The 20,897-nt window shown below is 47.1% G+C and overlaps 1 protein-coding gene across 2 annotated transcripts in view; it reads right to left on the reverse strand.

Annotated features, from left to right (window-relative positions):
* The window catches only part of ARSG (arylsulfatase G), a gene marked incomplete at both ends in the record, with an annotated part of 70,898 nt that extends 57,614 nt beyond the window's left edge, over positions 1-13,284 (reverse strand). For both annotated transcript variants that reach the window (XM_079725642.1, XM_079725643.1), the window contains one exon: positions 13,067-13,284. In XM_079725642.1, coding sequence (XP_079581768.1) covers positions 13,067-13,284 — 218 coding nt within the window. The remainder of the gene's footprint in view (positions 1-13,066) is intronic.
* Positions 13,285-20,897: the final 7,613 nt, after the last annotated feature.

Here is a 20,897-nt window from a genome sequence, read left to right on the forward strand (position 1 = left end):
AGGATCCCACAAGCTGCGCGGCCAAAAAAAACAAAAAAAAAAACACAAACAGGCTTCCCTGGTGGCGCAGTGGTTGAGAGTCCGCCCGCCGATGCAGGGGACGCGGGTTCGTGCCCTGGTCCGGGAAGATCCCACATGCTGCGGAGCGGCTGGGTCCGTGAGCCATGGCTGCTAAGCCTGCGCGTCCGGAGCCTGTGCTCCACAACGGGAGAGGCCACAACAGTGAGAGGCCCGCGTACCGCCAAAAAAAACAAACAAAAACAAAACACACAAACAAAAAAAACTGAAAGAAAATGTGGCAGCAAATAGCCAACTTGGTGTGTTTCGCTGACTCATTCACTCATTTATCCATCCATCCATCCATCCATCCAACCACTCCTACTCTTGTTCTTTGCAATAAAATTGTTCCTGCCAGCCGAGCTTGGTATAATCCTTGGCAAGTCTCCCCTTTCCTTTCCACACTCTTGCAGTGGGCATGTGTGCATGCACTCTCAAGGAAGGACACCAACGAGATATGTGACAACGAGATGGACGCACAGGCATCTCAGGGCCTCCTAGATGGGACACTTCTGCCCACTGCCACAACCCTGAGCTGAGCCCTTCCAGCCACCAGCATGGGCCTCGCCTAGCGAGTGGAGCAGTCCATCCCAAATGCAGTCGATGAATTCAGCGCTCAGGGCCCCCGGAATGTCTGAGGACACACAGGATGCCCTTCGCCAGCTGCTCAGTCCACGGGTCCAGCCTTAAAATGCCCTATCCCAGCCGTCCTCTCCCACTAGAATGCCAGCCAGACCCCGCAGAGTGAGGGCTGTTTATTGTTTGGATGCATCCGCAGCACCTAGGACAGTGCCTGCGGGGTGCAGTCCCTCTACGAATATTTGAGTGAATGGGCACCTTTCAATTCTGGGTCTTTGCCCTTTCTTTTCCCTCTGCCTACAAAACTCTCTTGTCCCCCTTCTGGCTAATTCCTACTCATCCTTAAGGGCTCAGCGTTCAGGTCCTAACCAATAAGCTTTATGGAGTCCCTCCTGGCTTCCCTCTGGAGAAGTGGCCTTTCTTTCCTGTGGTCCCACAGCACTATCTTTCACATGCTTCTTCCTCCGAGCTTCATCGCCCAAAAGGTGAGAAGCCCAGCACGGACCTTTCTCATGTGCGCCTGTGTCCGATGGATTCGTAATGTGCTAATTCTGTCCCCCCCACCCCGAATGTCAATTCATTACATCCAACTCAGCTTATAAAAGCCCCAGGGGTGGGAGAGACGTCAGGAGTTCCTGCTCTTCCTTCTAAAGGATGGCTTTCCTGTCTTTTTTTTTTTTTTTTGCCACCAGGCTGTAACCCTCTTAAGGGCAGAGCTGGCTGAGGTCTCCCAGTGTGACTCATGACCTGCCCTTAGTAGAGATTTGTTGTTGAATGACTGTAGTTAGGAGGCTTAAAAACAGAACAAATGGCAGCCACTGGAGAGGCCATTTTGCACCGACACTTGCGAAGCAGGCTGGCACCAAGGTCTCACGGGCGAATATCTCAGCTCCTCTTCTCTGAGATTGGCTGTGACCTAGATCATCACATTCCTGCACGTCCCCGTCTGCTACACAAGGATAAAACCCACAGTCTTCACCTTGCCCCAGTGGATAGGTGGGCATCACGTGATTTTTATGTCTATTTGACCTACTTACCCAAGAACAAAGAGGCAAAACTGCCTGTCCCGTGATGCTGAGCGTTTACAAGGGGAAGACAGGATGGGACGTCCCAGAGCAAACAGCTCAGAGGTGAAGATCACAGACAAGAGGCTTTCTCCCTAATGAGGGTCCTGCACCCCAAACCTGAATTACTGTATGGGGTCAGGGGGTGGGGTGGACAAAGCTGTAAGGGGATGACATGGTGGGGGGAGGGTCTTTCTCTTGCTCATATAAGTCTCGTTCAGAAAGTTCTTTCTGCCCTCGCTCTCGGGGCGTCTACCAGACCTCACTCCTCTGCAGTTTCCAGTGCCAGCCCGGCTCCTGCAAAATCCCAAAGGCAGCAGAACGGCTGAGAAAGTCCTGAGCGGTAACATGTACATGAATTTCTGCAAAAAGTCAATTCTGAAAAAAGAAGTCACACCCGGCTTTTGAGTGCATTGACAGCTCACTTCATTCCTCACCGGGGCCCTTTAGAGAAACCGCCTCAAGCGCCTGGAGCCTCTGACCTACCAGGGGTGAACATTGATCTCTGATTCCAAGCTCAGCCACTGCCTAGAACTCTCAGTGCTGCAGGGACTTGACTCAAAATTAAAATGAGGGCAGAGAAGGCGTGAAGCAGGGAGGAAGAGAAATCAAGGTACACAGTTAACAGATTACACATCAATTTACAGAAGGAAACGTATGTACAATATACTGTCACCTTCACCCCTATGTTCACTGCAGCACTATTTACAAAAGCCAAGATATGCAAGCAATCTGAGTGTCCATCGATAGATGAATGGATAAAGAAGATGTGGTATATACACACCGTGGAATATTACTCAGCCATAAAAAAGACTGAAATAACGCCATTTGCAGCAACATGGATGGACCTTGACAATATTATACTCAGTGAAGTAAGTCAGACAGAAAAAGACAATTAATGAGTGATTTTACTTATATGTGGAATGTAAAAAAGAAAACAAATGAACAAACATGACAAAATAGAAACGGAGTCATAGATACAGAGAACAAACAGGTTGTTGCCCAAGGGGAGAAGGGATGAGTGAAATGGGTGAGGAAAATTGAGAGGGACAAACTTCCAGTTACAAAATAAATGAGTCACAGGTATGAAAAGTACAGTGTGAGGAATAATCACTAACTATGTAACACCTTTGTGTGCTGACAGATGACAAATAGACTTTATCGTGATGATCATTTTGATATGTATAGAAATAGCAAATCGCTGTGCTGTGCACCAGGAAATAACATAGCCTTGTAGGTGAATTACGAAAACAAGCAGGAACCTGTGGGGCACTCCTGGGCACAAAAGCCTTTCCATGTCCCCCATTTCTTGTTTGTAGGAAATAGGCTTCATCTAGCCTCCTTGACCTTCCCTGAGTTCCAAACGTCAGATTCAAATAGTTGTTAATCAGGGAAGGGAGGGGATGCAGAAGCAAGGGAGGGGCAGTCAAGAAAGAGCAGTGCAGCCTGGGGGCAGGTCCTGGTTCCCCCTCAAAGAATACACATAACAATATATCTTGGAGCTCTTCTGTAGGAACTCCCCCACCCAGCCAACTTCAGGCTGAGCACCAGATCCCTGGAGCCCTGCCCTGTTACCTCAACACCAACGAATCAGAAGAAAGCCACACACCCTGCAGCCCTTATCCCGAATTTTGCCTATGAAAACTTCTCCCCCAGAACCATCAGGGAATTCGGGTTTTTTGAGCACGAGCCACCCGTTCTCCTTGCTTGGCCCTGCAACAAATCTTTTTCTGCTCCAAACTCTGACTTTTCAGTTGGTTTGGCCTCCCTGTGTTTCGGGCATATGAATTTTTTGGTTGGTTTGGCCTCACTGGGCATTGGGCACACAAACTTGCATTCGGTAACAATTGTACTTCAAAAACAAACTCAGAAAAAAGAGATCAGATTTGTGGTTACAGGGTGGAGGGAGTGTGTGCCAAAGATTGAATGACGGGGTCAAAAGGCACAGACTTCCAGCTACAAGATAAATAAGTGCCAGGAATATAATGTACAACATGATCAATATAATTAACGCTGCTGTGCATTATATATGTTATGTATTTTGAGAGAGTAAAATCCTGAGTTCTCGTCACAAAGAAAAAAATGTTTTTCTATTTTTTTAACGTTGTATCTCTGTGAGTTGCTGGATGTTCACTAAACTTACTGTGGTCATTTCATGATGTGTGTAAGTCAAATCATTATGCTGTATGCCTTAAACATATACAGTGCTGTATCCCAATAATACTGGAAGAAAAAAGAAAAAGAAAATTAAAAAAGAAACGATACACTGCCAACTTCATTTCTGAGTCAGGCCGGCAGACAATTTAAGTGAGTGGACAGTATCTGGGCTTAGCTGGTGGGGTCACTGCTGTCTCACTGTCACTGGTCATCCTCCTCCCTCCAAGACACCTATGGCTCATAACCGCTCAGGTCCTCAAACCCCAGTTTGGACAGCCTAAGTCATTGCTTGAATCCAGTCACCCAGCCAGGAGACTTATTCAAGTTACTTCTCAACCCAAGAATTTTCAAGAAATACGTTGCTTGCTCATCACAGGTGAAACTGAAACCAGGCAACTCACATTGGGGCTTGAACCCACGTTCTTTTTTTTTTTTTTGCGGTACGCGGGCCTCTCACTGTTGTGGCCTCTCCCGTTGCAGAGCACAGGCTCCGGACGCGCAGGCTCAGCGGCCGTGGCTCACGGGCGGGCCCAGCTGCTCCACGGCATGTGGGATCTTCCCAGACCAGGGCACGAACCTGCGTCCCCCGCATCGGCAGGCAGACTCTCAACCACTGCGCCACCAGGGAAGCCCAAACCCACGTTCTTTTAACTGAGATTGCACACCTGGTCTCAGGACTTAATGAAGCTCAGGCTCTTGATGTCTCATGGCAGAAAGAATTCAGTGAGAGACAAGGTAATAAGAAGTGGGTTCATTTAGAGAGAAACACACTCCAAAGACAGAGTGTGGGCCATCTCAGAAGGCAAGAGCGGCCCCAGGGTGTGGGCTTGTCAGGTTTTATAGGGCTGGGTAATTTCATAGGCTAATGAGAGGAAGGAGTATTCCAGCTGTTTTGGGGAAGGGGTGGGGATTTCCAGAAATTGGGGCACTGCCCACTTTTTGACCTTTATGGTCGGCCTTGGAACTGTCATGGCACCTGTGGGTGTGTCATTTAGCTTGCTGATGTGTTACAGTGAGTGTATACTGAGGCTCAAGATCAAGTGGAAGTCGACTTGTCTGCCATCTTGGACCTATCTGGTTCTAATCAGTTTATGTCCTGTCCTCGGACTATGTCATTCTTTCAAAGGTTTTGCCCTACCCCCTTCCCTCCTGTTTCAAAACTAGCACCAGCCTTTCCCTGGATGCTCTGTGGGCAAGACTCAAACTAGTGCTGCATTATCAAGCTCATCCACTGGGTTCTCGTAGGGATTTAAACATTGTTCAGACCACTTGAAATGCTGGCTGAGATGCCCATGAAAGGTATTTGTCCTTTTCTCTTTTTTAAAGTATGAGCAATTTCACTCCTCTAACCCCTATTGTGATGCAAGTTTTCTAAGTGCTTGAAAAGTTTAGGTTTTAGTGGATTACGAAGTCCCTGGCATTTTCACTGAAATTCCAACATTTGGATTTTCTTCTGGTTATCATATCATTTTAAAACTTGCAAATGTTCAACAGCACTGCCCAGCTCAGATTTGCACAGGACACTGGCAAAATGGGAGCCCACAATGTCAAAGGCAAGACACGTTGGCTGTTGTACCTACTGACAAGGGCAGGAGGCCTTGCTGCCCCGCAGTGCACATGTGGGCCATCTCTGGACATAGGGAGCCCCAAACAGCGATGCCCCCTGAGAAAGAGATGCAGCAGCTTTCATGTTTTTCACAAATAAATTGTTTACCGTTCTCCTGGTGGGAATGTAAGTTGGTGCAGCCACTGTGGGAAACAGTATGGAGGTTCCTCAGAAAACTAAAAATAGAACTACCATATGATCCAGCAATCCCACTCCTGGGCACATATCCAGAGAAAACCATAATTCAAAAAGACACATGTACCCCAGTGTTCACTGCAGCACTGTTTACAATAGCCAAGACATGGAAACAACCTAAATGTCCATCAACAGATGAATGGATAAAGAAGATGTGGTACATGTATACAATGGAATACTACTCAGCCAAAAAAAAGAACGACATAATGCCATTTGCAGCAACATGGATGCAACTAGAGATTATCATACTAAGTGAAGTTAAGTCAGAAAGAGAAAGACAAATACCATATGATATCACTTATACATGGAACCTAAAATATGACACAAATGAACATATCTATGAAACAGAAACAGAATCAGGGACATAGAGAATAGGCTGGTGGTTGCCAAGGCGGTGGGGGTGGGGGGAGATGGGGAAGGGATGGATTGGGAGTTTGGGGTTAGCAGATGCTCAACTATTATATACAGGATGTATAAACAACAAGCTCCTACTCTAGAGCACAGGGAACTATATTCAGTATCCTGTGATAAGCCATAATGGAAAAGAATATGAAAAAGAATGTGTGTATATGTATAAGTGAATCACTTCGCTGTACAGCAGAAATTAACACAACATTGTAAATCAACTATACTTCAATAAAAAATAAATTAAAAAGAAAAAAAAAGAAACCTCACCAAAATGTACTTTTAAAATGGGGCCATTTGGGACTTCCCCAGTGGTCCGGTGGTTAAGAATCTGCCTTGCAATGCAGGGGACGCGGGTTCGATCCCTGGTCGGGGAACTAAGATCCCAAAGGCTGCGGGGCAATGAAGCCCGTGCCACAACTACTGAGCCCGCCCGCCTCAACTATAGAGAAGCCCCTGAATGCCACAGTGAAGAGCCCGAGCACCACAATGAAAGATCCTGCATGTCGCAACAAAGATCCCATGTGCCACAACTAAGACCCAACGCAGCCAAAAATTAAATAAATAAATAAAACTTTTTTCTAAAAAAAAATAAAATGGGGGCATTTGATCATATGTAAACTAGACCTCAGTAAAGTGGATTCCGAAAAATGCTGGTCAAGAAAAAAATTGTTTATCATCATCATAAATTGCTTAATGTGGTGAATCTGCAAGCTGGATAACCTGAACCCGCATGTCAGAGAGCTGACTGTAATAGTAAAAACACTTCTTTCTCTCTGGGCCCCAGTTTCCCCCATGTGATACGTGATGTGGACGCTCTTTGATCTGAGCTGCTGGAAATGAGTTCAAGGCCATGGGGTCTTAGGCCACAATTCCTATTTTATCTCCATGGAACTGGAGTTTAGGAAGTCTGAAAAGGGACACCAAAATCAAGGCTCTGAAAATGTTGCTTCTTCTTTTCCCCCCGGCCGCACCATGCACCTTGTGGGATCTTAGTTCCCAGACCAGGGATTGAACCCGGGGCCCGAGCAGTGAGAGCTCAGAGTCCTAACCACAGGACCGCCCAGGAAGTCCCAAATTTTGCTTTTCTTTCCCCAAGGATTCCTTTTTCTTGCAACCATGATGACATCATAATTATGCTGTGAATGGTGCCTCTTCTGACCACAAAATTGGCAAATTGCATTGACCATAGTCAGCTGGAAAAAAACATGAATGGGGACTTCCCTGATGGTCCAGTGGTTAGGACTCGGTGCTCTCCCTGCTGGGACCCCTGGCTCAATCCCTGGTCAGGGAACTAAGATCCCACATGCCACGTGGCAGGAAGGAAGGAAGGAAGGAAGGAGGGGAGGAAGGGAGGAAGGAAGAAAAATGACTTGGGGACTTGGTGGAGGAATGAGCAGAATCAAGCAGATTCCGAGAGGACAGCTGAGTCTCACGGCCCAGCTTGGGGAAGGATGAGGGTCCAGCACAGACAGAGGGAGGAGCTTCTGGAACAAAAGCTGAGCCAACAAGCTTGACCCTCCAGCCAAGGGAGGGGGATGGGAGGAGAGCAGGGCAGCAGAGCCAGAGGTTCAGGGGAAACATAAGAGCTCACACCTACCAGGGACCTGCTGCTGTCTTACATGACTTAACCCATTTCCTCCTCAAAATGACCCATGATGATGCCACTACTGTCCCATCTTAGAGATGGTCAGACTGAGGCCTGGCAAAGTTTAGTCACAAGCCTGGCGTCCCAGAGCTAGTAAGTGACAGAGTCAGGCAGCCTGGTTCCAAGTCCCGCTGTGGTTAACTCGCCTCTGCCTGTCCAGAAGCTTAGATCCAGAAGTCCGAACCCAGGCACACAGATTTTGTTGGGCACCTACCATGCTCCAGGCATTGTTTTAAGCACTGGAGCCATGAACAAGATAGATTAGACAGTTCCTCTAGGGAGCTGACATTCCAGGATGAGAGACAGGCAATAAAGAAGTAAACAAAGATCATGTTGGTGGTGATACGGGTCATGGAAACAAATCAGGAGAAAAAGTGAGAGACACGCTTGGTGAAGGGTTAGGGAGGTCAGAGAGGCCTCCTCCAGGATGTGACATTGGAGCCGAGACTGACCGGCCACTCAGAGCCTGAGGGGAGAGCTTGCCAGGAAGAGAGCAGGAACAGCCAGTGCAAAGGCCCTGAGGCAGATGGAACGTGGGGAGGGGCTTGGAGATGAAGTCAGAGCTAGCACGGGGGAGATCGCAGGCATCTGCAGCCTTGGCAACCACACATTCTTGGCCGGTGGAGCCTCCTGTCCAACGGCTGCATCGATGACTGACATCTCAACCACATCTCTCAGTTGCCTCTTCCACCTTCACGGCACAGAGGTCCTTTGTCAGCTCCAGAGGGAGGAGAACTATCGAGACTCTAATCTGCACCTCCTTCGACGGCCTCCTTCCCTCTTTGTGGCAAAGCCAGCCCAGGCCTTGAAGGACACTCTTGGCAAATTCACCTCTACTTCCCAGCCCTTAACGATAAGGCTCTAGAGTGAGAGCACGTTGATTCAGCCACTCGCTAACTCTGGGCGAGTTACTACCTTGATTTCCTCACCTGTGAGAGAAGAGAAGCATCAGGTGGCAGCACGAAGTGAACGGGGCGATGCCCAGAGCCTGGTGCCTTGCAAGCACTGGTAAGGGTTAGTTACTGTCACAGCTGTTGGGTTGATTCAAATACAGCTGTTGGTCCGGAGTGCACGGGCCACGTAGAGATTTACTGGTGTTTGTCCCTGGACCCCGTTCCTCCTTCTATGAGTTATATCACTTAGACCTTTCCGTAGGCAGAGTAGCAAATTCACACTGACAATTCAGATGGATATTGCTTTCTCACAACAGTAAGAAAAATAACCATAGCTAATATTTATGTGCGTCTATGGTGTGCCAGGCTCTGTGCTAATGCTCACATAGCTAGTTCTTCATTTAACCCTCACAACATCCTATGAGGTAGGTGCTACCACTGCCCCCCTGCAGAAGATGAAAGCAAACCTCCGAGGAATGAGGTGGCCCGTCCAGGGTCATACAGGTGGAAAGTACTAGAGCTGGGATTTGAACCCAAGCCATGTGGCACCAGAGCCTGCCCTCTTAAGCAGGATGCTTAATCTTCAAAGCAACAAGCATCTCATGAGTAGGTGCTGCATTTCAGACTATGTTAGGAGCGGAGGCACAGATATGTGTAGTATAATGGCTAATTATAGTATTACAGGTGTAGTACAAATTATATGTGTAGCAGTAATGTCTCTGGGTTGAATCGTGTCCCCCCAGATTTCATGTCATTCCAGAACCTGTGAACGTGACCTTATTTGGAAATAGGGTCTTTTCAGACGTAATCAAGTTAAGATGAGGTCATACTGGATTCAGATGGGCCTTAACGCCAATGACTGGTGTCCTTACAAGAAGAGGGAGGTTTAGACACACACGCAGGGAGGTATGTGAACTGTGGAGGTGGACGATGCAGGGGTGAGGCTGCAAACCAAGGGCTGCTGGCAGTCACCAGAAGCCAGGAGAGACACCTGGAACGGACTCTCCTTCTGAGGCTCCAGAAGGACCAACCCCGCCTGTGCCTTGATTTAGGACTTCCAGCCTCTGAACTCTGAGAGGATAAATATGACTAGTGGCCTGTTTGAGGCCACTAATTTTTCTTATAAGTCTAGTTGATTGAGTATGTTGTGCTAGTTTCAGGTGTACAGCAAAGTGATTCAGTTATACATATATATATTCTTTTTCATCTTCTTTTCCATCATGGTTTACCCCAGGATATTGAATACAGTTCCCTGTGCTCTACAGTAGGACCTTGCTGTTTCTCCGTCCTCTATATAATAGTTTGCATCTGCTAATCCCAACTCCAAATCCATCCCTCCCCCACCTCCCCTCCCCCTTGGCAACCACAAGTCTGTCCTCTACGTCTGTGAGTCTGTTTCTGTTTCATGGATAAGTTCATTTGTGTCATATTTTCGATCCCACATATAAGTGATAGCATATGGTATTTGTCTTTCTCTGTCTGACTTACTTCACTTAGTATGATCATCTCTAGGTCCATCCATGTTGCTGCAAATGGCACTATTTCATTCATTTTTTTTTTCCCACACGTGGGAACTAAGATCCCACATGTGCAGCACGTGGGGTCTTAGTTCCCCGACCAGGGATCGAACCCGCACCCCCTACAGTGAGAGCGCGGAATCTTAACCACTGGACCGCGAGGGAAGTCCCAATATTTCATTCTTTTTCACACAGGCCACCTAATCGGTAGTAATTTGTTGCGGCAGTCCTAGGAAACGAACACACTAATTAAAGGGAGACAATAGAAAAGACAGTTTCTCAAGTCACCCTTAGCCCCTGTTTGGCAACAAGCGTTCTTTCTGAAAGTCATGGTTCCCCACTGGCGGTGAGTAGGCAGGGAAAAGCCCGTGATGAATCAACCCCTGGCCTCACAGGAAGCTTGCTTTCCTGTCAACAAAGCACAGAGTGAAAAGCCGTCAACCCTGGGCCAGAGGGCTGTCTGCCTGGCCACTGTCACAAGGCTCCGATGGAGAGAATATTTTCATCCAAGAGAGGAAAAAGTAGCAGAGCCCACCCAACTGTATTTGCCTCTGGTCCCCGAGATGCCCTTTCCACTCAGGCTGAGAGTGTGCAGGTGGGGACAGCTCATAAGAAGAATCCCGAGGCTCACAAATCTCAGTTTAAATAATGGGCCAGATATTTCCCCACAAACCCACTCGACACGAAAAGCAGAAGTTCTTAAGCACTTGGCAACCCAGTTCCCTCTGAGGATCTGTTAAATGCTCTGCATTGACTCTCAACCCTAGGGAGAAAAAAAAAATCTGACATGCAAAATTTAGGGTGACATTTCAAAGCACCCTGAACTCCTGAAGCCCATTTACTGATGAACAAATACTTCTGGATGGCCTACTAGGTGCCAGGCACCGTGCTAGGAATACAAGGGTGGAAGAAGAGACAAGGCATTTTTCTTCCTGAAGCCCAGAGCTAGAAGGGCAGTGTATAATTTCCTGTGGCTGCCATAACAAATTACCACAAACTGGGTGGCTTACAATGATAGAAGTGTATTCTCTCACAATTCAGGAGGCGAGAAGTCTGAAATCAAGATGGCAGCAGGGTTGGTTCCATCCAGAGGCTCAGAGGGAGAGTCCGTTCCAGGCCTCCCTCCAGCTTCTGGTGGTGTCTTCGGCTTGTAGGCACATCACCCCATCCTCTGCCCCCATCTTCACGTCACCTTCTTTGTTGCATGTCCCTCTGTGTCCCCTACTCTTCTTACAAGGACATGGGTCGTTGGATTTAGGACCACTCTAAATCAAGTAGGATATCACAGAGGTCTTTAACTAATGACATTTGCAAGGACCCTATTTCCAAATAAGGTCACGTTCTGAGGCTCTGCGTAGACATGAATTTGGGGGTGACGCTATTGAACCCAACACAGGTGGTTAAGCAGTCACCATGGAGAGCAGCAAAGGTACACCTGAGGCATCCAAGAAAGGGTTCCTGAGGACCTCATGTGGAATTAGGAACCAGATGGTGAGTAGAAACTAAAACAGGAGTAGTGGAAGGTGCATCAAGAAGAACTAATCACTATATGTATCAATGCAATAGATAACCAACAGGGACCTGCTGTACAGCACTGGGAACTCTGCTCAGTATTCTGTAAGAACCTGTGCAGGAAAAGAATCTGAAAAAGAATGGGTATATGTATAAATGAATCACTTTGCTGCACACCTGAAATTAACACCACATTGTAAATCAACTATACTCTAATATAAAATAAAAATTAAATTAAAAAAAAAGAAGAAGAAGAAGAACTAATCACATAGGTGAGGCCCAAACAGAGGGAGGCAACAGCTGAAGAAGCCATCAGACAGGAGGGGCCGTGCAGAGGACCAGTGCAGAGGACTGGCCGGGCTTGTACACTGCTCTTCGGAGTTTGGATTTTATTCTTAGGGTCACCAAATGCCTTTGAAGGATTGGAAGCAGAGAAGTGTTTCTAGAAAGTTCACCTTGGCTGAGGTGAGGAGGATGGATTGGAGAGAGTGAGACCGGACGCAGGGACACCAAGGGTCCCTATCTCAGGGGAAAGCTCCCGGCTTAAGGATGCAAGTGGCTGAAACTCCAGAGACACCCCATGTGTTGTCCTAACCAGCCGGTTGGGATGATTCCCACGGAGCCAACAGGAGGGGTTTAACCCAGGCAGGTGGGATCTGAGCGGGCCAGTCAGATCAACGTCAGCCCAAGAAGAAAACCGATCTAAAATATTCGTAAAGCTTTGGCCAGTTCAGATATACACCTCCTCCCCTTTTGTGGTCCCTTAGCGTTAAGTGCGCCTTAAATGGACCAGTAAGTCCTGTCCGCTCACAGATAAGTAAGTCCTTTGGCCTTCATGCGCCCCACTGACTTTCAGTCACTCTTCAAGGGCACCTTCTCCCTTAAACCCCCAGGCTGGGGTCCACACCCTGCCCACAGACTCCAAAAACTCCTGATGCAGCCTCTCGGACTAGATTGTAATCTCTACTTTCCTTTCAACCTGTCTCCACTACGAGAGCTTGAGGGTAAGGATTGTTATTTGTTCACCTTGGTGTTCCCAGCTCCTAATACACACACACACACACACACACACACACACACACACACACACACACACAAAATAAGCATTATCAGAATTCCCTGGCAGTTCAGCAGTTAGGATTCAGTGCTCTCACTGCTGGGGCCCCAGGTTCGATCCCTGATCAGGGAACTAAGACCCCAACAAGCCGTGCAGCATGGCCAAAAAAAGAACAGTTATCGTATGGACAGATGGATGGATGGATGGACGGACTCCTTCATGATGCTGTACTGGCTTCAAAGCAAATTCATCCATCAGTTAATTAAATCAACATGGACCCGTCAATTGCTCTTTAAGTGCTTTATGCGGCCCCCTCCCCCCAAAAGAGTCAGGATAAAATATCCAAAGAGATGCTGGCTTGACACCTCAGACTCACCTCATTCCTTCTGCAGCCATCTTATCAAGGTTGGCAGTGTCCTTCGTTTCTGCCCAGTTTGCTCCCAGGTCACCCCACCCCATGTCATCTGCCAAAATGATCACGAAATTCGGTTTCTGTTCTCTTGTTTCCCCACTGAAGCTAAAATCCACGAGAGGATAAAGACATCCCAGGAAACTCACCCCCACCAACAAAACCTTTAGGAAAGGCCAGGCCATGGCGATCAGGGGAGGTTTCCAACTGTGTGTGCAGTGACGCAGTGGTGGAGTTTCCAAGAAGATGCTGGTGGTGATGGTGGTGGTGGTGATGCCTACAGGGATGGTGGGTGCTACAGAAGTGAGGCCCGCGTCTGGAATCCTAATTCACGAGAGTCGGGAAACTCACAACCCTGAACTTGACTTTCTCCAGCGTAGCCCCGTAAGGTGACGGGTCGTGTGCAGCAATCAGACCTCAGTGTCAACAACTGCTCTTTGGCCACTTAGGAAATGACCCCTCTGTGCTCAGAGATGTGAGAGCCGGAGCACAAGCCTTGCATCTATTCGGGGCTCCAGCTGGCGAGTGCGGGATAAATTTTCACATCTGCAGAACACCTGGACGGTTTAGAAGCCACAGTCAGTCCCAGTCGAGTTTCTGAGTTCCAGATGGTTGAAGGCTTCATGTGTCTGTAAGGTTTCCTGAAAGAACAGAAATTGACGAGAAAACAGAGTTAAAACTGCCGGTGCAGCTGTGTTTTACTCAGTAGCTTAGGAAATAATCACTTTTCCACGCCGACAGATGTTTTCCTTCTTATTCGACTACTGAATGGGTTCATCGCTTTCTCCACCTGAGAAATAGTGATGCTAATATTTGCAATAGACCTATAATTACAGGTTTGGAAGCAACAGTAGAGATGATCTCTCGTAACCCGCTCACCGAACAGAGGAGCATATACCGAGGCCCCGTGCTCCGGGTGGAGGGGCAAAAGGACCAGCACCGCAGCACTCTGTGAAATCCCAGTGCACCCCACCTCCTACCTCGCTGTGCTTCTCTGATTCACAAGAAATTCCCAAACTAAGTGCGACCTTGTCAAAACCCACAAGGATTCTAGAAGGAAGGGTGAGACCCTTATTACCTTATTACCAAGACATGATTCTTTCTAAGTCATGCTGTAAACTAGCATTTCTATATAAAATTCTTTTTTTTTTTCTTTTTGGCCGCACCTTAGTTCCCTGGCCAGGGATTGAACCTGGGACCTCGGCAGTGAGAGTGCTGAGTCCTAACCACTGGACCGCCAGGGAATTCCCCAATAAAGGAGCAGTCTGTTTTTGTTTTTGCTTTTTTGCCACACCGTGTGGCATGAGGGATCTTAGTACCTGTACCAGGGATTGAACACAGGCCCCCTGCAGTGGGAGCTCGGAGTCTTAACCACTGGACCACCAGGGAAGTCCCTCTATATAAAATTCTTGATAGAAATTAATTGGGAAGAAAAGGAAAGGAAAAAAAATCAGTTAATGGTAGAATCTAGGTGGACAGTCTAGGGAGCTCACTGTAGAACTCCTTCCATTTTGCTGTATGTTTGAAATGTTTCATAATAAAATGTTAGGAAAAAATGTCCAAAAAATGTTTAATGGAAATGTGTCCCTTTATATCTTGACAATGTAATTTTTAATAAGAAAATCTTAAGACATGCTCAACCAGTGCTTCTCACATTTAGATGTACATATAAATCAGCTGGAGATTTTATTAAAATGTAGATTCAGTAGGTGAGGCTGGGACCTGGGGTCTGTATTTCTAACGTAGCCTTTAGATTACATTTTGAGTAGCAAGATGCTTAGTTAAAAATATCCAGATTCTGGTCTGAGAAGAAAACTAACGTAACTGGAGGTGATTAACCTAACTGATACTTAACCTAACTAGAGACCTAACTAGAGATGATTCAGCTTCAATGGAAAAACACAAAACAATAAATCAGGTTGAGTTTTGAAAGACAGAAATGGAAGGTTATGCTTTCAACTGCAGGATGCAAATGGAAACACAGAATAAATAAAACCATATTACCCCTAGTTCACTTAAAAGCCCTAAACTGACTAGGTTAGTAAGGAGACACAGACTTGAAATTCTGGATCAGATTTTAAAACCTCGTGGAACACCCAACCCGTTAAAGGAGAACCAACTTATAATATATAAAGATGCGGGACTTCCCTGGTGGTACAGTGGTTAAGACTCCGCACTCTCAATGCAGGGGGCCCAGGTTCAATCCCCAGTCAGGGATCTAGATCCCACATGCATGCTGCAACTAAGAGTTTGCGTGCCACAACTAAGGAGCCCGCCAGCCACAACTAAGGAGCCCACCAGCCACAACTAAGACACAGCACAACCAAATAAATAAATAAACAAATGAACAGTTGCATTCTTCAAAAAATAACAGTAATACTAATATATAAAGGTGCTAGTAGGGCTGGGGTTATGACAGATGCCATTTCCAGTTGTGTATCCCTGCCCTTGAGGAAGGAATGCACAGCCGACCAAGCCGGCCAGCCAACCCAGATGGACGGGAGTGGTTGGAGGTATGTAAGTTCTGGAAGATCCAGATAAACTCAAAAGGATAAGCAGCTATGCACTTAATCAAAATAAAAGGAATTCCGAGTCAACAGTCATGGTCATCTGGAGGGCAATGAATCAATTTTTCAGCAACGCACATTCTTCTGTTTTCCAAAAGGAAAGTTATTATTTCAAACTCAATTAGATTCAACTGGTATTTGTTGATCTTGAGGCCCCAAAGACTTCTCCCTTTCTAGAAGAAAGAGGCTTTGCACAAGCAGGGTGCCTAACAAACACTTGTTGACCTGCCTTATTCTACTGGCTTCTGACCATGAGCAACAGTTGCAGGAAGCTTTTCTTCCTAAAGCTACTTAGCTTGGAACGCTAGAGCGGCTTCATTATTCACCCATAATCCATTTCAGAATGACCCAACACAAAACGCCCCAGGGGGGGAGAAAAAAACCACTTAAGAAGGAAGTTAAAATTAAGGTGGGAACATAAGTAAACAGATTGTTTTTCTTAAGAATTCTGTGGATAAAACATTCCTCTGAGGTTTTCAAAGAGAATCATTAATACTTAAAATTTTTATGGCATGGAAATAAGCTAATTTAGCCAGTACACCATTGCCCTAGCCTTCACGCCCACACCTCCAGGGAGACATTTAATCCTTTCCCCACTTATTGTTTTTAACTAAAGGGAAAAAGCAAGTCAGACATTCAAAGAATGGACTTCAAGCCACGGACCTTGATTAAGATCCAAGCTGACATTATGGAAAACAGTATGGAGGTTCCTCAAATTAAAAATAGACCAACCATATGATCCAGCAATCCCACTTCTGGGTATATATCCAAAGGAAATGAAATTAATATCTTGAAGAGCTACTGGCACCCCCATGTTTATTGTACCATTATTCACAATAGCCCAAGTATCCAGTAATGGGTGAATAGGTAAAGAAAATGTGCTGTGTACATTGTACACACATAATGGAATTATTGGGCCTTAAAAAAGAAGGAAATTCTTCTCCATTCATAACAACCTGGATGAACCTGGTGGATACTATGTGTGGTGAAACAAGCCAGGCACAGAAAGAGAAATACCACATGATCTCACTTACTTGTGGAATCTAAAAAAGTAGAGCTCACAAAAGCAGAGAGGAGAGCGATGGTTGCCAGGGGCTGGGGGGTGGGGGAGATGGAAGGGAGTTTGTCAAAGTACAAACAACCAGTTACGTAGAATCAATCGCTTCTGGGACTTCCCTGGTGGTCCAGTGGCTAAGACTCCGCTTCCAATGCAAGCGGCCCAGGTTCGATCCCTGGTCAGGGAACTAGATCCCACATGCCTGCCACAGCTAAGAGTTCGCGTGCCACAACTAAAGATCCCACATGCCACAACGAATATCTCACACGGGGCAACAAAGATCCCACGTGCCGCAACTAAGACCTGACACAGCCAAATAAATAAATAAATATTTTAAAAAAAGAATCAATCACTCTGGGGATATAATGTATAGCATGGTGACTGGATCTAATGTATAGCATGGTGACTAGAGTTCGTAAAACTGTATTACGTAGTTGAAATTTTGCAAAGGAAGTAGATCTTCAATGTTTCCACCACCAAAAAAATGTATAAGGTAACTATGTAAGGTGACGGATGTGTTAAATTAGCTTGACTGTGGTCATCATTTTATAATGTATATGTATATCAAAACAGCACGTTGTATATAATTTTTATTTGTCGATCCTACTTCAATAAAGCTGGGTCGTTGTGCTTTTTTTTTTTTTTTTAAAGATCCATGATCTTTTTTAAAGATCTTTTTTTAAAGACTATTGGCTCACTGTCTTATCTGAGGTTACTTTCTCAAACTTTCTTTACACATCACACTCCCCATCTCAGAAGGGAGAGTGGGGACTTCCCTGGGGGTCCAGTGGTTAAGAATCTGCCTTCCAATGCAGGGGACACGGGTTCGATCCCTGGTCGGGGAACTAAGATCCCACAAGCCGCGGGGCAACTAGGCCCATGTGCCACAACTAGAGAGCCCACGTGCTGCAACTAAGACCTGACACAACCAAAGAAATAAAAGAAGGGAGAGTGGACACAGGCAAGGAGCACTCCTGGGGGCTTAGGAAGAAGGGGGAGCATTTGACAAATAAAGCCTTCACCTCTCCTTCCACTGGGCTGGAAGGTAATCAACCACCTTACTCAACACACACCCCCAAGGAAGGTCCATCTGAGCTGACTGGGACAGGTGTTGCTGAGCACGAGCACCAACCCTGCCCGTGTCCTCAGGAACTCTGGTTGCCAATCAGCTTTGCGATGGTCTGTGCTCTTTTCCACGACCCCGCTGTAAAGCAAGGTCGCTGGGCCTGCTGACGCCTGGCCTCCCTTTGGGTTCCGGGCCTGCTCATGGGGAAGGGTACTAATCACGGAAACGACTCACAGGCGGGCTGTGGGCCTTGGAAAGGAGGAGCTGCCCTGAAGATGTGCTCTGCAGGCTGCACACCCGGGCCGGCTGCCCATCACCTGACCCTGGCTCCCCGTGGGCCCCCCCGTGGCCAAGCAGCCCGCAAGAGCGCCTTGCAAAACAGCTGAAGCAACAAGACAGTCGGGCAGACCTTTCTGGCAGAGGGCTCTGTTGGTTTTCCAAAGACAAAGCTTCGGATGAGCTGAGGCCAAGAAAGACAAAGGCGCAGAGGGAGTGTGATCTCTGGTTGCAGAGTTCTGTGGTTTCACCCGCCCAGTCGGACCACGGTCACTGGGGGCGCTGGCTGCAGCCAGGAGTCACGCGGGGGTCCCAGGGCACCAGCTGCCCACGTCTGTCGGAAATGATCCGCCCCCTCCAACCCCATGCTTTCAGTCATCCATCCAGCGAACGGGGACCGAGGCACAGGTCTCGATCTGGGCGCTGTGCGTTCAGCAGTGAATGACACACAGAACCCACTGCCCTCCTGCCACTTACCTGCTGGGGGGAGGAGGGGAAGACGTGGACCCAGGAAACGCATCAGGGAGAAAATCACCCCAGGAAGGGGACGGGGGAGAGCGAGCCAGTGAGCAGGTGCGAGTTAAGGAAGAAGGTCAGGGACCACCTCACTGAGAAGGGGATCTTTCTAGGTGGATCCAGGTGAGGAGGGGAGGAAGCTCGGCAGCTCCGGGAGGTTCGGTCGGGAAGGGACGCCGCGGGCAGAGAACCCAGCAGGGCGCAGGGCTGGGGCACGTGAGGGCAGCCGAGAAGCCGCAGGAGAAGCCTCGGAGTGAGGAAGGGAGAGGATTAGTGGGAATCGGGAGGAAGACAGCCTCTCCTGAGCCAGAGGATTCGAGCAAGAGCAGCAAGCTCTGACTTTCAACGTAACAGAATCCCTCTGGCTGCTCTACTGAGAGATTAGGAGTCCATTGCCGCAGTCCAGGTGAGTCCAGGTGAGCCCAGGTGAGTCCAGGTGAGAGATGGTGCTGGAGTGAGGCATGCCAAGTGCCCAGGGCGCAAAACTTAAGGAGGTGGCGCTCCAGCTCAGGTGCCCTCACCGTAAGCGCAGCCCTGACGGTGAGCACCTCCTTAAATTTCACCTCGCCCTCATCCAAACCCAAGGGCAGAGGAAAATCCAGTTACCTTGGTGGCCAATATCAGTTGGTCATTTAACATCTATGTGTAATAAACATCCTCAAGGCCCCTCCCCTTTGCCTCTAGACCCCAACATGTCAGTTTGGGGCTGGCCCAACTCGGAAAGATTTCTTAGAGCATATGTGCGGGGCCGCAGTTTTAGCTCAACAGAGGATGGAAAGGAAATCTTTTTTCTGTCATCTTTTTTTCTTTTCATTTTATTGAGATATCTTTGACGTACAGCACCTGTGTAAGTCTAACGCATGCAGCATAATGACTTGACATACATATATTGTGAAATGATGACCACAGTAAATTTAATTACCATCCGTCATCTCATATACATACAAGAAAGTGAGAGGCGGAGAGAGAGAGAGAGACAAAGAAAAACAAATGCTTTTTTCCTGTAGTGAGAGCTTTGAGAATCTACTCTCCTAACAACTTGCAGATACTCCACACGGCAGGTCATCCTGTTGTACGTTACATCCCCCAACTCATTTATCTTCTAACTGGAGCAAAAGAAGTCTTTGAATACCTCCAGCCAAACTGGGAGAGCAATTCCACTTAGATAATTTAAAAAACAATTTTAAGCTTGAAGACCTATAGCCACACCCTGTTGGGAATATCAACCTCTGTGACCCCAGGGATGCCAGGAAACTCATCCACAGGAACAGATGACATCCTGCCTGGCTTTAGGCTGGAACCACTTGTTGGGACTGTCCCAGAAGGAAGCTGTGGCAGGAGCCAACTTGGGAGAGCAGAGGTGACATCACACCACACATCTAAAACTCAGTAGCCCTGCAGAAATTATATCTGGGTCCTTGAACACAGGTCAGAAAAACAGAGAGAGCAGATGGGTCTCTGAATAACATCCTTCCTATAAAACTCCATCCTCTACTTGAGAAGAAAAATCACGAGGGGTGGGATCCACTGAAAAGGGCTTGCAGTCAATTACCTGAAATCCACTCCCTTAAGAGCCTGTTTGCCAAATGTTTAAGGACTTTGTACAAAGCGGTGTTTATTATTACTTATTAAACTTTTTGTTATGAAAGTTGTCAAAATACAGAAGTTGAGAAACTCACACATACCTCCCCAACATCTAGATTCAACAATTATCAACACGGGGCCAGTCTGGTTTTACCTGTCTCCTCTCCTACTTGTCTTTCCCTCATCCTCCACTTATACTGGATTATTTGGAAACAAATCTCAGATATCATGCAACTTCATCAACAAACATTTCTATGTAGTTCTCTAAATTATAAGAATTATTTTAAAACATAATCACAGGGACTTCCCTGGTGGTCCAGTGGGTAAGACTTTGCCTTCCAATGCAGGGGGTGCAGGTTCGACCCCTGGTCAGGGAGCTAAGATCCCATATGCCTCGCGACCAAAAACCAAGACATAAAGCAGAAGCAATATTGTAACAAATTCAATAAAGGCTTTAAAAAAATCAAAAATTAAAAAATAAAATAAAGTATAATTGCAATTCTAGTAAAGCCCCCTTTTTAAAAATAAACAGTCATTTGTTAGTATCATCAAAAATCCGATTGGGGCTTCTCTGGTGGCACAGTGGTTTAAGAATCTGCCTGTCAATGCAGGGGACAGGGGTTCGAGCCCTGGTCCGGGAAGATGCCACATGCCGCGGAGCAACTAAGCCCGTGCGCCACAACTACTGAGCCTGCGCCCTAGAGCCTGCGAGCCACAACTACTGAAGCCTGC

This window comes from Hyperoodon ampullatus (genome assembly GCF_949752795.1).
Source record: "Hyperoodon ampullatus genome assembly, chromosome: 19".
Taxonomy (NCBI): domain Eukaryota; kingdom Metazoa; phylum Chordata; class Mammalia; order Artiodactyla; family Ziphiidae; genus Hyperoodon; species Hyperoodon ampullatus.